The sequence below is a fragment of the Dryobates pubescens genome, chromosome 24 (genome assembly GCF_014839835.1).
Source record: "Dryobates pubescens isolate bDryPub1 chromosome 24, bDryPub1.pri, whole genome shotgun sequence".
Lineage (NCBI taxonomy): Eukaryota > Metazoa > Chordata > Aves > Piciformes > Picidae > Dryobates > Dryobates pubescens.
The window spans coordinates 14,236,168-14,249,788 of NC_071635.1; the positions used below are offsets into that span (position 1 = coordinate 14,236,168).

Below are 13,621 nucleotides of genomic sequence, written 5' to 3' on the forward strand. Positions count from 1 at the left end.
GCTTGGAAAAACAGCAAGCGGTGTGACTTTTCAGGAAGCAATTGATACATTCTACAAACAAAGCAATGCATTGCGGTCTAATAGCATTGTCCAAGGCAGGAATCAGTAGAAGTTCTGGCCTGATCCTATGCACACAAATTGCCTTTAGTGCTACCTTGCAGGTCCTGTGTTTCATTCATCAAGTTCCTGTTTCATGTGCACTTCATTAAGAGCTCTTAATTTAATCTTCACCTGTTTACGCTTTCAACAGCTTCACTTTCACGCTGAGACTAATCCTATGACATCAAGTGCTAAATAAAGTATCAGCTTAGTAACAGAAAGATCTTTTCTTACAAAGACTTTCAATAACTCACCTTGAATGGCAGGCCAGGGGTGACTCATTGACATTCCTGGGCCCTTAAATGAGTTGAACTCATCTCTCAGAAGAAGAAAAAGGACTGTCTTTGTCTAGGCACAACAGATAGAATCATTCGTCAGGAATCTTTGGAATATGCCTTACTGTTCCCAAAGCAACTGATTTGCCTCCCTTTGCTTCTGACTTTATCAGAGCAACTTGGTCAAAACTCTTAGAAACTTGTACAATAATATCTGCAATCAGTTCAGACTCAGCTGCAGAATTGTTTTTGGCTCCTAAAGGAGAAAGAGCTAGGTTACCAGTCCCTTCATCGGTGGTGACTGCAACTGATTTGGCAGCCCTGACTAGACTTTCCAAATGAACCTCTCTGATAACCCCCTGAAACTCAACTTTGCTAGCAAACCAACCAGCTACTTTTGGCTGCCTCTAAATTAGCAGGATCCAGATTTCACTGTACAAATCTCTTTGCATGGAAATCTCTTGACCTATTTACATCTCCACTTCTGACTCAGGTTTCTCTTTGGTGGTTGTGATTAAAAAGGAAGTATGGCAATCATGTTGAATTAAAGTAAATTAAAGCTGTGCACTTTTCCAATTAGGCCTTTTGTGGGAAGTTTTTTCAAGAGGAAGACAGGCCCATCCATCACCCTGAATTGCAAATGCATTTTAAAAGCTTCATTCTCTCTTATAATTTAAAATTTCATAATTGGTTATCATGGGTGGGGTTAGAGTTGCACAACATTGTCTCCTTACGGGTGCAGAGCTGCAGCAGTTGAATCTACGACAGAGTCACTCGTTTGAAAGGCTGAGTTAGACCCCAAACCAACTATCAGCTTGTGAATAATCACCTATATGAGTTGCATTTGAATCATTAATTTTGTCCCCTGTTTATGTCTGAGCCTCAGCTTCTCTCCCCTGTACTCCCTCAGGAGTAACAAAAGAATCTTAAGTTTTATTCTTCATGTATACAAATACAATTTTAGGGTTAGCAATATTGCACACCCTGGTAGAAGCCAAGAAGAAAAACGTCTTCTATTTAAGCACACAGGGCATTTGCGTTGTGACAGTGCTGCTTAACATGTAACTCTACTAATCTTTGTGGCAAACATAGTAACAAAAGAAAGTTGTTTGGAGATTTTTCTATTTTTATGTTAAAAAATCACAAAAACCTTTCCATTGAAGGACCACATGTAAAACTATGGTTTCTCTGCACAGAGACCAAGGCTGCTTATTACCTACAGTATGCTTGCTATGATGAACAGACCACCATAGTAGTGACAACTGATGTTGCTGCCTCCAGGGTAAAACAAAGGTTTACATATTACACAAGCAATTTAACTGTTTTCTAAACATATTGCCAAGACAGTGGGAGTTGGCAGCCAGCACTGTGTTTTAGGTTTTGGATACTTGGATTAGAAGTGACTGCTGATTATAGACCTTTTTATTTGCCTTCTACGAATTACAAGCAACCTAGTAACCCAGCAAAGAATCCTTTACAGCACTTAAACTTGTCTTCTTGGCTTCCCAAAGATTACATACACAAATCACTCCACAAAAGTGGCGTAAGAGACTTGTGCATAGATAACTACATAGACAATTGTCTTGTTCTAACTCTTAAAGACTTCCCCAAAGTGAAATGTTTTATAATCCTTTTTGTGCAGTAGTCAGGAAAGAAATAAAAGAGTTTGGGCAAAGATTATCCACAAGAAAGAAACTTTTTCTTTTTTTTTTTTGGGTTCCAGCTGAAACACAATAAAGAACATAATTAACTTCACAATTCTTTGTGTTTTTCATTTGACTGCAGGGAGGAGATGAAAGAGGACTGTTAAGCCTTGCATTCCATCCCAATTACAAGAAAAATGGAAAGCTCTATGTGTCTTATACCACCAACCAAGAACGGTGGGCTATTGGACCTCATGACCATATCCTTAGGGTCGTAGAATACACAGTCTCCAGGTATCAGTAGAAATCTAAAATTCACCAATTCTGTATTTGTCAACAAGTTTGTCATTTCAGTATTGCCCCTTTCTAAAGCAAGCTATCAGATTTACAGTGTGTATAGCTGAGCACTTGCAGAAAAATGATCGCCGATTTTCGGTCATAGAGTAGTTTTGGAATGCCAGTAAGTACACTGCTTTGTTCTTTTTAAGACTTTTTCTTTAGTGATTCTGTCACTTTTTAATTAGAGCTATTTCCTACTTGTTGTCTAGAAGGCAGCAAAATCTTCCCTTTTTGGGGGAATGCTGGAAAATTGAAGTTTCTCAGGAATATTTGTTTGATGGTTTTGCACCAAGTTACAACAGTCACATCTTAAAGTGTAATCTGAATGACTCAAGGGGGCTTTTTGAAAGGACAATGAGAGCGAACTGTGAAAACTGTTCATATCTTTATATTGCAGGAAAAATCCACACCAAGTTGATATGAGAACAGCAAGAGTGTTTTTAGAAGTAGCAGAACTACATCGCAAGCACCTAGGAGGACAGCTTCTGTTTGGCCCAGATGGCTTCCTATACATTTTCCTTGGAGATGGCATGATCACTTTAGATGATATGGAGGAGATGGATGGTTTAAGGTACAAAAACTGCCAATGAAGATAATTCTATTACTGCCTTCTGGGTTTGCACAGTATTTGGGATAGAATCAAAGGTGATTAGCACTTTGTCAGGACAAATCTTACTCTCTCTTCCCCTACTACATAATCCTACTGTTTTCAGTGTCCAAGTCTTACTGCTTAAATATATCTTCTTGTATTTGTGTGCTATCAAGCCAATCAAATATTGGAGCCCTCATCAGTAGATATAATTGCATTTAAGCACAGCTTAGACTTCTTTTTTTCCAAACTATTATTCTATGGACAAGAAATTTATTGAGCAAACATTCCCAAAAAGTGTCTCCAAACACACTGTTGTCAATAACAACACTGCATCATTTAGGAAAATGTCTAAAGAACTTAGGAAGCAATCCCACTTGGGTTCTACCTGTACAATTTTCTCAGCCTGCTTTTTCCCTCTGTTTCATTTTGCTCTGTTAGAGTTGCAGCATTTGCCTTAGTTTAGAGAAAGTTTGACACTGAGCCTTTACAGACCCAAAAGGAGTTGCTATGCCCAGAGCCTCTGGCTCAGCAGAAAAGCAGCAGGTGCTTCTGCCCTTTGCAGTGAAGATATCCTTACAACCAAGACCAGACAGCAATTTTAATACTTGACTTTAATGTAAACCAAGGAGAGAGTGAAAAAGATGCTCTATAATGAAGGCAAAATCAATGTAAATATCACATCTTCTCAGGCTTGTAAAAAAGTTTTTATGCTCTTCTGCTCCTTTTAAGTTCCTGGCCTCCCTTCCTCCATCACAATCATTAAATTAAGGAACATAGTTTACTAAGGAAAATATTTTACTCCGTCCTCTTTCATGTAACAAGAAAGATAGGATTCTTCACAACAAAATACCAACATCATTATACAAACAATACAATCACTTCCTTTCTTTCTTGAGGTCACCCCTGAGCCTCCTCTTTTCCAGGCTAAACAATCCCAGCTCCCTCAGCCTCTCCTCATAGGGCTGTGCTCAAGGCCTCTCCCCAGTCTTGTTGCCCTTCTCTGGACACGTTCAAGTGTCTCAATGTCCTTCTTAAACTGAGGGGCCCAGAACTGGATACATTACTCAAGGTGCGGCCTAACCAGTGCTGAGTACAGGGGCACAATGACTTCCCTTGCTCCTGCTGGCCACACTATTCCTAATGCAGGCCAGGATGCCATTGGCCCTCTTGGCCACCTGGGCACACTGCTGGCTCATGTTTAGGCAGCTGTCAATCAGCACCCCCAGGTCCCTCTCTGTTTGGCAGCTCTCTTTGATAGGCAGCTCTCCTTGATAGGTTCTGCTATAGTCTTTGGACTTGCACATACCATAAACCCAGTCTGTATGTGATTATTCAGTAAAGTGGGTGGTTTGTTTTGCTGGTTCAAATCTACCAGTAAAATATTTATGGATTAAATCAACCAGTAAATATATATTTTTTTGGAAAGAAATGATTTTATCCTCCGACTTTCTCAGTGATTTTACAGGTTCTGTATTGCGCCTCGACGTCAATACTGACCTGTGCAATGTCCCTTACTCCATCCCACGGAGCAACCCACATTTTAACAGCACGAACCAACCTCCCGAGATTTTTGCACATGGACTCCACAATCCAGGCCGGTAAGTAAGCTTCAATTAAACTGAACCAAATGTACACTGGCAAAGGGGAAAGAGAAGAGATGCTGAAATAGAATAGAATAGAATAGAATAGAATAGAATAGAATAGAATAGAATAGAATAGAATAGAATAGAATAGAATAGAATAAACCAGGATGGAAGAGACTTTCAAGATCGTCGCGTCCAACCCCTCAACCAATTCAACCCACCTAAACAACTAAACCATGGCACCAAGCACCCCCATCAAGTGTCCTCCTGAACACCTCCAATGATGGTGACTCTACCACCTCCCCAGGCAGCCCATTCCAATGGGCAATCACTCTCTCTGTATAGAACTTCTTCGTAACATCCAGCCTAAACCTCCCCTGGTGCTGCCTGAGACTGTGTCCTCTTGTTCTGGTGCTGGCTGCCTGGGAGAAGAGACCAACCTCCGCCTGTCTACAACCTCCCTTCAGGTAGTTGTAGAGAACAATAAGGTCACCCCTGAGTCTCCTCTTCTCCAGGCTAAGCAACCCCAGCTCTCTCAGTCTCTCCTCACAGGACTTGTGTTCCAAACCCCTCACCAACTTCGTTGCCCTTCTCTGGACACGTTCCAGCAAGTCAACATCCTTCCTAAACTGAGGGCCCCAGAACTGGACACAGTACTCGAGATGTTGGGTTAGGAACTGGCTGAAGGGCCGAGCCCAGAGAGTGGTAGTGAATGGTGCCACAGCCAGCTGGTGGCCAGTCACTAGTGGTGTGCCCCAAGGATCAGTGCTGGGCCCCATGCTCTTTAACATCTTTATTGATGATCTGGATGAGGGCATTGAGTCCATCATCAGTAAATTTGCTGACGACACCAAGCTGGGGGCAGGAGTTGATCTGCTGGAGGGTAGAGAGGCTTTGCAGAGGGAGCTTGCCAGGCTGGACAGATGGGCAGAATCCAACGGCAGGAGATTTAACACATCCAAGTGCCGGGTTCTGCACATTGGCCACAGCAACCCCATGCAGTTGAGAGAAACAAAGCACAGGATTTTTGGTTTTATTGACTCATAAAATGATTACCTTTATGAAAGGAGAGAACTTAAACTCTTTATGAAAGGAGTTGATAAAGTACATCTGAGAAGGAAACCTCACCCAAGAAAATAAAGGCACGTGGAAAACAAATGAGAACATCTGGTGGTACCTAAAGATAACAAGGAGAAGAACAATACTTTAACTAAACAATGACCAATTCAGCAAATTAGGTGGGTGGTAGTACTGAAGTGACATTTAAAGTCATGGTTTGAAAGGAGAAAAAATAAATAAATCAGAAATTCAAGTTGTTCAGATGAGGAGCTGAATCTTGGGACTTTTTAACAGTCCAGAATTTCTACACCATGCGAGTCCACTCATTTAGCTTGGTTAAAGCACTGCTCATTTCAAGTGCTGTTGAGCAGAGTACATTTTATTAGCTGGAAAAAAAGAGGTTTACTTCACATCATATAAAACAATGGTGTACGACTGGGAAAGGTCTATTATTCCTTTTATACACATTTGATGCACTTCTCAGCTATTTTGGCTCGGTATGAAATGGATCTCTCAAATGAGTAGGCACCACAAGAAACAATAATCTTTCAAAATGTGATGCTTCACAGTATTGGTAGAGAAGTATCCATTAGGAACTCATCTATCTCATGGATTTTCTTATGGTTGTTTGGTTTGCAGGTGTGCTGTGGACCGCCACCCAACAGACATAAACATCAATTTAACTATACTTTGCTCAGATTCAAATGGAAAGAACAGATCTTCAGCAAGAATCTTACAAATAATAAAGGGTAAAGACTATGGTAAGTTCCATCCTGGGAATGGACAGTTTCCATGCCCATGGAAACAGAAAGCAGAAGAAAATAGATAAAGGACTATATAGCCATGATAGGTCACTTACAGGATAGATAACCTACAAGAGATAGAACTTATGGAAAGTACGGTACAAGTAGATAAAAGATGCAAGAGAAAATTAAATTGAAATGACTCAGCTTTGTTTCTGTTCATGTACAATATCATGTAAATAAGATTTAAGAAATAAGCCAGTTGCCAGTCTGTGAAGGCTGTCACTGTTTCTGTTTAAGATGTCTGCTAAAGACAAGATTTTGGAACTTCAGGAAGTGATGGAAATGTATTGCTAGCCATTCACAAATAACCTTTTAAGATACAGAACAGAAACCTCGTGTAATGTGCCTCCCATAGTGGCAAAGGGAGACACACAACAGCAAAGCACACCACAAAAAAATGAGGGAAATGACTGAGCTCCCTTTAAATGTTGCTAAAAATGAAAAAGTTAGAAAAACGCACAATGCTTCTACTTCATAACAAATGGCTAGTTTAAATTACACTCCAAAAAGAGAAACTTACTCAATTAGTGACTTAAAATTTGAAAGTGTTTGATGTTCCCTCTGAACCGTTCTGATTGTCAGTCCCCATTTTAGGTTAATGTTTAGCTCTGGTACTCACAGAGATCACTTGCTAGTCCAGGCAACCCTGGTGCCAGTTACTCTGAACTATCATCTACCTTGGTTGACCATTTATCAGCTTGTAAATTCGTGCTGATAAAAGGTGATAAATGCCAAGGGTGTGTAAAGGCATCAGGAACTGGTCTGTCTCCTGGAACACAGCAGTTGCTGGCTTTATTCACAGCACTCATTCTCCCACCTGTACTTAAAAGCAAAGCAGCTGGGCTGGCTGGTACAAGAGTACACAACAGCATCGTGCAATTGTTCTACTTCGGTTATTGCATGTATTTTCTGTCTTCATTTTATAGAAGCCAAACCAAAGAGTAATACTTGGTAAACCACTGCTCCAGTGGAATTTCAACTGCATCTTTATTGCAGTCAAAACTAAGCAATATTTTGTCTATCCAGAGCAGCTTGCCAATATTACTACTAGGCTATGGGGTAATTGTTTCAGTAGAAAAAGCTCATCATCTTTTTCTCCCTACACAGAATTTCAGTTCTTACTCTTATAATGTAGGAAATTATTTTATTAAAGGCTTGCAGATAGCTGCCCAACTGAAACCCAAAACTTCCTATAAAACAAAAAAAGGATATGGCTTTAATGTACAATAAAGCAGTTAGCATGTTAAATTGAGCCTACTTCTACCCTTAGCATAAATAGGAACATTTACACTGAAACTCCCTTGAAGGCATTATTTGATATGATTAAACTCTGAAGTTTTGTTTTAAAAAGGGGGAAAAAAAGTGCAGGAACTGCAACTCCAACAGCAGTGTAAAATAAATTACCACAAGCATCTATGGCCAGCAGCACTAGTGTTTATGGGATGCAACATGCACACCATGTTTAAAACTGTGATTTTGAAAGAGTTTCTCAAACCACTAAAAGGCTTTGAAAACAAGTTCTGCTGAAAGTCACTGGAATTTCTGCTCTTGGATACTGGAAGGACTACAGTGAAGGGGTTTAATTGTATTGCTGAAGTTCAGGAGATCCATTCTGCAGACTGTATTGACCCATAGAAGTTAATAGCAGTAATCACATGAACTTCAATGAAAGTCCGACCTAATCCTTCTGTAGTTTTATTCTCCCAGCCTGTGCACACGGAAGGAAGCAATTATAGCCTCTTCTATCTACATCCCTAACTGACTGCTTCACAAACAGCCTTTGTTGTCATTTTCTGCCTTTTTAATGTTTCATTCCCAGCAATGCATCATGAATTTTGAGGAATGTTTAAATGAAATTGATTTATTTCATGGAAGTAATAACATTGTGATAAATGTGAACTGCAATCTGAAACCACATATGATCTAATGCTACGTTAGTTCTTTTTCAGAAAGTGAGCCTTCACTTTTAGAATTCAAACCATTCAGCAGTGGATCCTTGGTTGGTGGATTTGTCTACCGAGGCTGCCAGTCTGAAAGGCTCTATGGGAGTTACGTATTTGGAGACCGCAATGGGTAGGCTTCTTGTAACTCCTAAACAAGAATGTGTGTAAGGTATACTTAAGAGTCATAGAATGCAGTGAGTTGGAAGGGACCTCCAGAGGTCAGCTAGACCAATCACCCTGCAGTAAGCAGGGACATCCCCAGCTAGATCAGGTTGCTCAGAGCCCTGTCAAGCCTGACCTCTAATGTCCCCAGGGATAGGGCCTCTGCCACCTCCCTGGGCAACCTTTTCCAGTGTTCCACCACCCTCATAGTAAAGAACTTCTTAGTCAGTTATTGAGAGCCTGTGTAAAGGAACACCAACAGTCTTGTACCTTGTGTCACTGCCAGTTTAGTGGCGTGACAATGCAGTTATATCCTAGATTTTTGGAAATAAAATAGCCAAGCATTCCAATGAACAACATGTGTAACATATCTGAGCCTTGGAAATAAGTACAAAGACACAGCACTTTGTAAGGTTTTAGTTCTACACCAGTTAACATGCAGAATTTACACTATGATGGGAATAAATGTTAATTGTGGAGCTGTTTCCCAAACAGGTCTAACTGATAAGACATTGAAAACCTCTGGAGTTGATTGGAACATCACTGATGGAACAAAATGAATGCTTTTGGAAGGAAAGGGCGTAGTTTTCCCATGCCAAATAGCTCAGTATTCACAAATGGTTCTATAGTATGACTTGAACCCAGCTTTGCAATGTTTGAATGACAGTTTGAGTGCTGTGCTTTTTAAGCATCCAAAAAATAACTGGCATGAACTTCACAGATGTAGCTATGGAGCTACTTGCAGTACATGTTTATTTATCTAGACAGTGAAAACTCTCTGTTCAAAATGTAATATAACAATTTGCTTTATGTGTTTTTGAATATAGGAATTTTTTAACACTGCAACAGAGTCCTGCAACCAAACAGTGGCAAGAGAAGCCCCTCTGTCTTGGCAACACTGGTTCATGTAGAGGTTTCTTTTCAGGCCCTGTCTTGGGATTTGGTGAAGATGAATTAGGTAAATAGATGTTATTAAATGATAAGCCTTATTGGTAATGCCTGCTGAACTACACAGAACTCTAGTACCTGTTTCAAAGAAGAAATCTAAAGGCTAGCTCTACTTTGTCAAAGCTGTCTGCACTGCTTTCAGCTTCACTGCAGCAGCCTTGTAAGGAGCAGCAAGAAGAGAAATGGGTTGGAAGGGGCAAAGGTTCCTGCTGTCTCACATTCTGTGACACGATGTCTGATACACTTGCTTTTATTCCTAACATTACAGACTTAAGGGGCAAAGATACTGCATGATCAGACCAAACCCCCTTTTCTCCCTTCCTCCCTGGTTTTATTTTTTAACTAATTCTCTACAATACCAATCAACTAAAAAAATATTCATGCTAAAGTATCTTTCACACTTTTAGCATCAGTCTGGGGCAAGTGCTTATTTAAACTTGCAAATAGCAATGATTCTGTTGTATATTTCAGAGATGACTGTTTCTTCTAAGTTTTTTAATCTTATCTTGCAAATACAGCTAGACAACAAAAGCCATGTATTTGACATCCTGGGAAAGGAGAACTAAGTGTTTGTTTCTTCAACAGGTGAGATTTACATATTATCAAGCAGTAAAAGCATTACACAACCTCACAGTGGAAGGCTTTACAAGATCATTGACCCAAAAAGGTGAGCACTGTGTTTCTCCCTAAGATCAGTCTTTCTTTCAGCAGGTTAAAAACCAAAGGTAAATGCAGTTCTTTCCCTGTAGCTGAATTATGCAATACTGAGGTTCAATAAGAAGGGAAATTCTCAGAACAAATGTACCAGCAGCAGCAAGCGGAACAGAGTCACTAAAAGTAATCACGGTCAAAACAGCAGCTTCTGGAAATTTTCAGTCTTCAACCTTAGCTCAGTGCTGCCCAGTTTCCCACCTAGATTCACATTCTTTGCATGTGTCATGGAAGTGTAGATATATTTAATGGACCAGCACAGGTAAAAGATACTCCTGGTAGTTCTGAAGCCAAACAACTTGTAGATACCACAGAGATTACACAACATCATTGAAAGGCAGATGCTGAAATTATCCCCAGCACTACTGCTTCCTTGCCTGCCACTTCAGTGGGACAGTGCACAACAGGAGCTGGCTCAAAGGTTACTACTGGCTGATAATACCTACTCTGTATACTAAAAAGCTGCTACAGAAAATAATTTGACAGTACTAGCTAGCAGACAAGCCATCCCCATCAGTTCCATCCTCACTTCCTCAGTTTCAGTTCTGCCATAAGTCAGTCCCAAGTGACAAATCCATTCTTTTTCAAGCATCTCTTCAGTTGTATAGGAGGTAATAATGGAGAGAACTGAATTCTCAGTGGGTGTGAATTGTCACTGCTTACCAGGTTTCAACATCCTCCCACACCCCTGCATTTACCTGCCTCTCCCTAGAAAGAAACCTTCTGTCCTTGGACTGTGTGCCAAAAATACACTAAATTCTTTAACAGCTCTTAAAGCACTGTTTCCAAAAGCTTAGAAATCCCACTCAAATTATTTGTAAGACATGGAATTAATATGATTGGTTTAGTTATTTAGAGTAATTTACCATCTAAGTGAGGCTAAATGAAAATTATCAAACCAGAGTTTCTCAATATGTGGTCTTTGCAGAGCAGCTAGAGCTATGAAAATATCAAGGAATGTGGAAAGACTACAAAAATCCTGTTCCCAGCATGACCCAGGGCCCCCAAAAGCAGTAAGAGTGGATGACTAGCAAATACTCACTTTATCTGGAGAAATACCATTTCCTTCATGATGAATCTTGCTTCTCTATCAGACAAAGTCTGTGGCTTGTAAAAGCACTACATCCATCCTGCAAAACCATCAAAAGTAACACAAAATGAAACGTCCAACAGAAATTAAGTTTGTTGTATTCATTACTGCGACCACATCATGCCCTGCAAAATCAACTGCCTATCTGATCAGCTTCTACTTCAGCATGTCTCCCTGTTAGCATCACATATGGTTAGGGCTGCATTCGTGGTTTTGCTGTTGACTGCTAAGACAGGGATTTATTTTCCTGTCAGAATTTAAATCCTAAAAATTATTACTGGCACAACAAGTGAATTCAATAATAAATTCATGGAACCAGATGCATGCTGTACTATAAGTTCCAGTAGAGTTTCAGTGGTTTATAACTACGCTATCCCAAACCTTCAGCAAATCACTTGGAAGCAGATGTTACTGCAGGTTAGGGCAGACTGTCAGTCAAGGTTATTATGAATGTTTTATTTATGCTTTCCGGTATTAAAAACATTTTTTTTTTAGAACAAAACTTGCCATTCTTACCAGGATTGTTTAGTCTGTTGGTGTATGGCTTTAAGTGAATTTTACACCCTAAATCCACTATTAGTATCTAATTACATGGGGCTGCCTTGTTTGACCTCAGCTTTTTGTTCTTGTTACCTCTTCCAGTAGGGTGGTCTTCAGCTGACATACCTGAAAGGCCAGACCTCCCATTGCTGCCCTCATGGTTGGCTGTTTTCATGTATGGAAAAGGGTCAAGACTGTGTTTGGTTACTGGTGAAAGTATCCAGAAAACCATAAAATACTTTTGTAAATTGGCACACAGTTGAAATTAAGCAGGCTGTGGCAAAGGGATGGAGTCTTTGGTAACATGTTTTAGAGAGATGGGGTAATTTTCATTCAGACCGAGCTCTGAGTTTTGCTGGTTTTCAATCTCACACCATTGCAGGCTTTTAAGTGAAAGATAATGAGGTCCTTCCAGAAATGAGCATTGCAGCTCTACTTCTCATTTCATGCTAATTTCACATTACACCTGTAACCAATTCAGCAGTTCCATGGCTCTGGCAAATGTTCATGTAAAGCTTTATTAATACAATATTAATTATATTCACATGCTTCTTTTTTTTTATGCTAATATTTTGTGGTTCCTTTTAGTGTCTTCCTCATGGTACATGCCATAGAAATACATCAAATACAAGTGTAAACCCTAGTACAGTAAGCTTTCTAGAAGACAAAAGAGGTGGGCTATGAGCATCAGATGTGAATAAAGTCAGCAAAGGATTGATTTATCAGATGCTAGGATTTCATTACTTAAAAAACCCTGTAAGAGGCAGCCCCCAGCAGCCTCACTAACTTGCAGAGACCCTCCCATGCATGGGACAGTGTGGTATCCCCTTGCTGGAAATCAATAACCTCATGCAAAACCTAACATTCTTCTGCTGGTGGCCATTCATAAGCTGCTGCAAGTTTATGAAACTACTCTTTTACTCTAAGTAATAATGTTACTCAGAGACGCAGGGCTCAGTTTCTGTTGATCTTTGTAGAAAACTACTGTGTAATCAAAGTTGCTCTCAAACTTAATCATGGCCCTGATTTCCTTGTCTCAAAAACAGATAAAGAAAGAAACCTTCTACTTGCATATTGTTAGCAGTAGAAAAAAAAATTCAAAAGAAGGGAGTGGGTTAAAACATTAAAGGTCAGGGGATGAGGGTAATTCAGAGAACTCTGCATTAGTCTTCAGTACTGAGCAATGGGAAAGTCCTGTCCTGAAACAATCCTTGACATGTAACAGAAAATGAGGTGTTAAACTGAGGTGATATATGACAAATACCAACACAGAGGTTCTGGATCCCTCCCTCATCAAGGCAGAAACATTAAATTCCAGGTACCATAAGAAACTGCTGCCCAGTGCCTCCAAATACTTTGTATCACCAACTAAATAGCTGCCCGTCAAAAGCACAGAATTAAATAATCCTTCCCTTTGTAACAAGGTTTCTGTAATTTGTGCTTGGGAGCTCTTAGACAGTGAAGTGATAAATCAGAAAGAGAAAAGTTCAAAATGAATGTAAAAAGCAAGTATGTGAGGTGCTGCAAAACACACATGTACTGCCTGCGTACAAAGTTGAGCAGAGTGAAGAGTAAGGGAAATAAGCACATTTAGCTTGGAGATTGGAGGAGATGTGGGAAACCATGAGTTGTAAACACCTAAAACCACATAAGGTAGATTAGTTAAACTAGCAGGCCAAAAAAAAGAATTTCCTAAGTTAAAACTGTCTCTGAAAAGTATATCCATTGCTTGCTGATTATTACATGTTATCACAAGCAAACTACTTCCCCCGGTCAGCAACTAATGAGAAAATACAGGGAGAAAGACCAATGTACTTCTCAGTCAGATGCC

General features: G+C 39.9%; 1 protein-coding gene across 1 annotated transcript in view; it reads left to right on the forward strand.

Annotated features, from left to right (window-relative positions):
- Nucleotides 1–13,621, forward strand: part of HHIP (hedgehog interacting protein) — a 67,656-nt gene that overhangs the window by 47,212 nt on the left and 6,823 nt on the right. Inside the window, exons 5-11 of the mRNA XM_009896738.2 lie at nucleotides 2,160–2,311; nucleotides 2,754–2,927; nucleotides 4,403–4,546; nucleotides 6,230–6,351; nucleotides 8,346–8,469; nucleotides 9,329–9,459; nucleotides 10,035–10,116. Of these exons, the coding sequence (XP_009895040.2) occupies nucleotides 2,160–2,311; nucleotides 2,754–2,927; nucleotides 4,403–4,546; nucleotides 6,230–6,351; nucleotides 8,346–8,469; nucleotides 9,329–9,459; nucleotides 10,035–10,116 (929 nt within the window). The remainder of the gene's footprint in view (nucleotides 1–2,159; nucleotides 2,312–2,753; nucleotides 2,928–4,402; nucleotides 4,547–6,229; nucleotides 6,352–8,345; nucleotides 8,470–9,328; nucleotides 9,460–10,034; nucleotides 10,117–13,621) is intronic.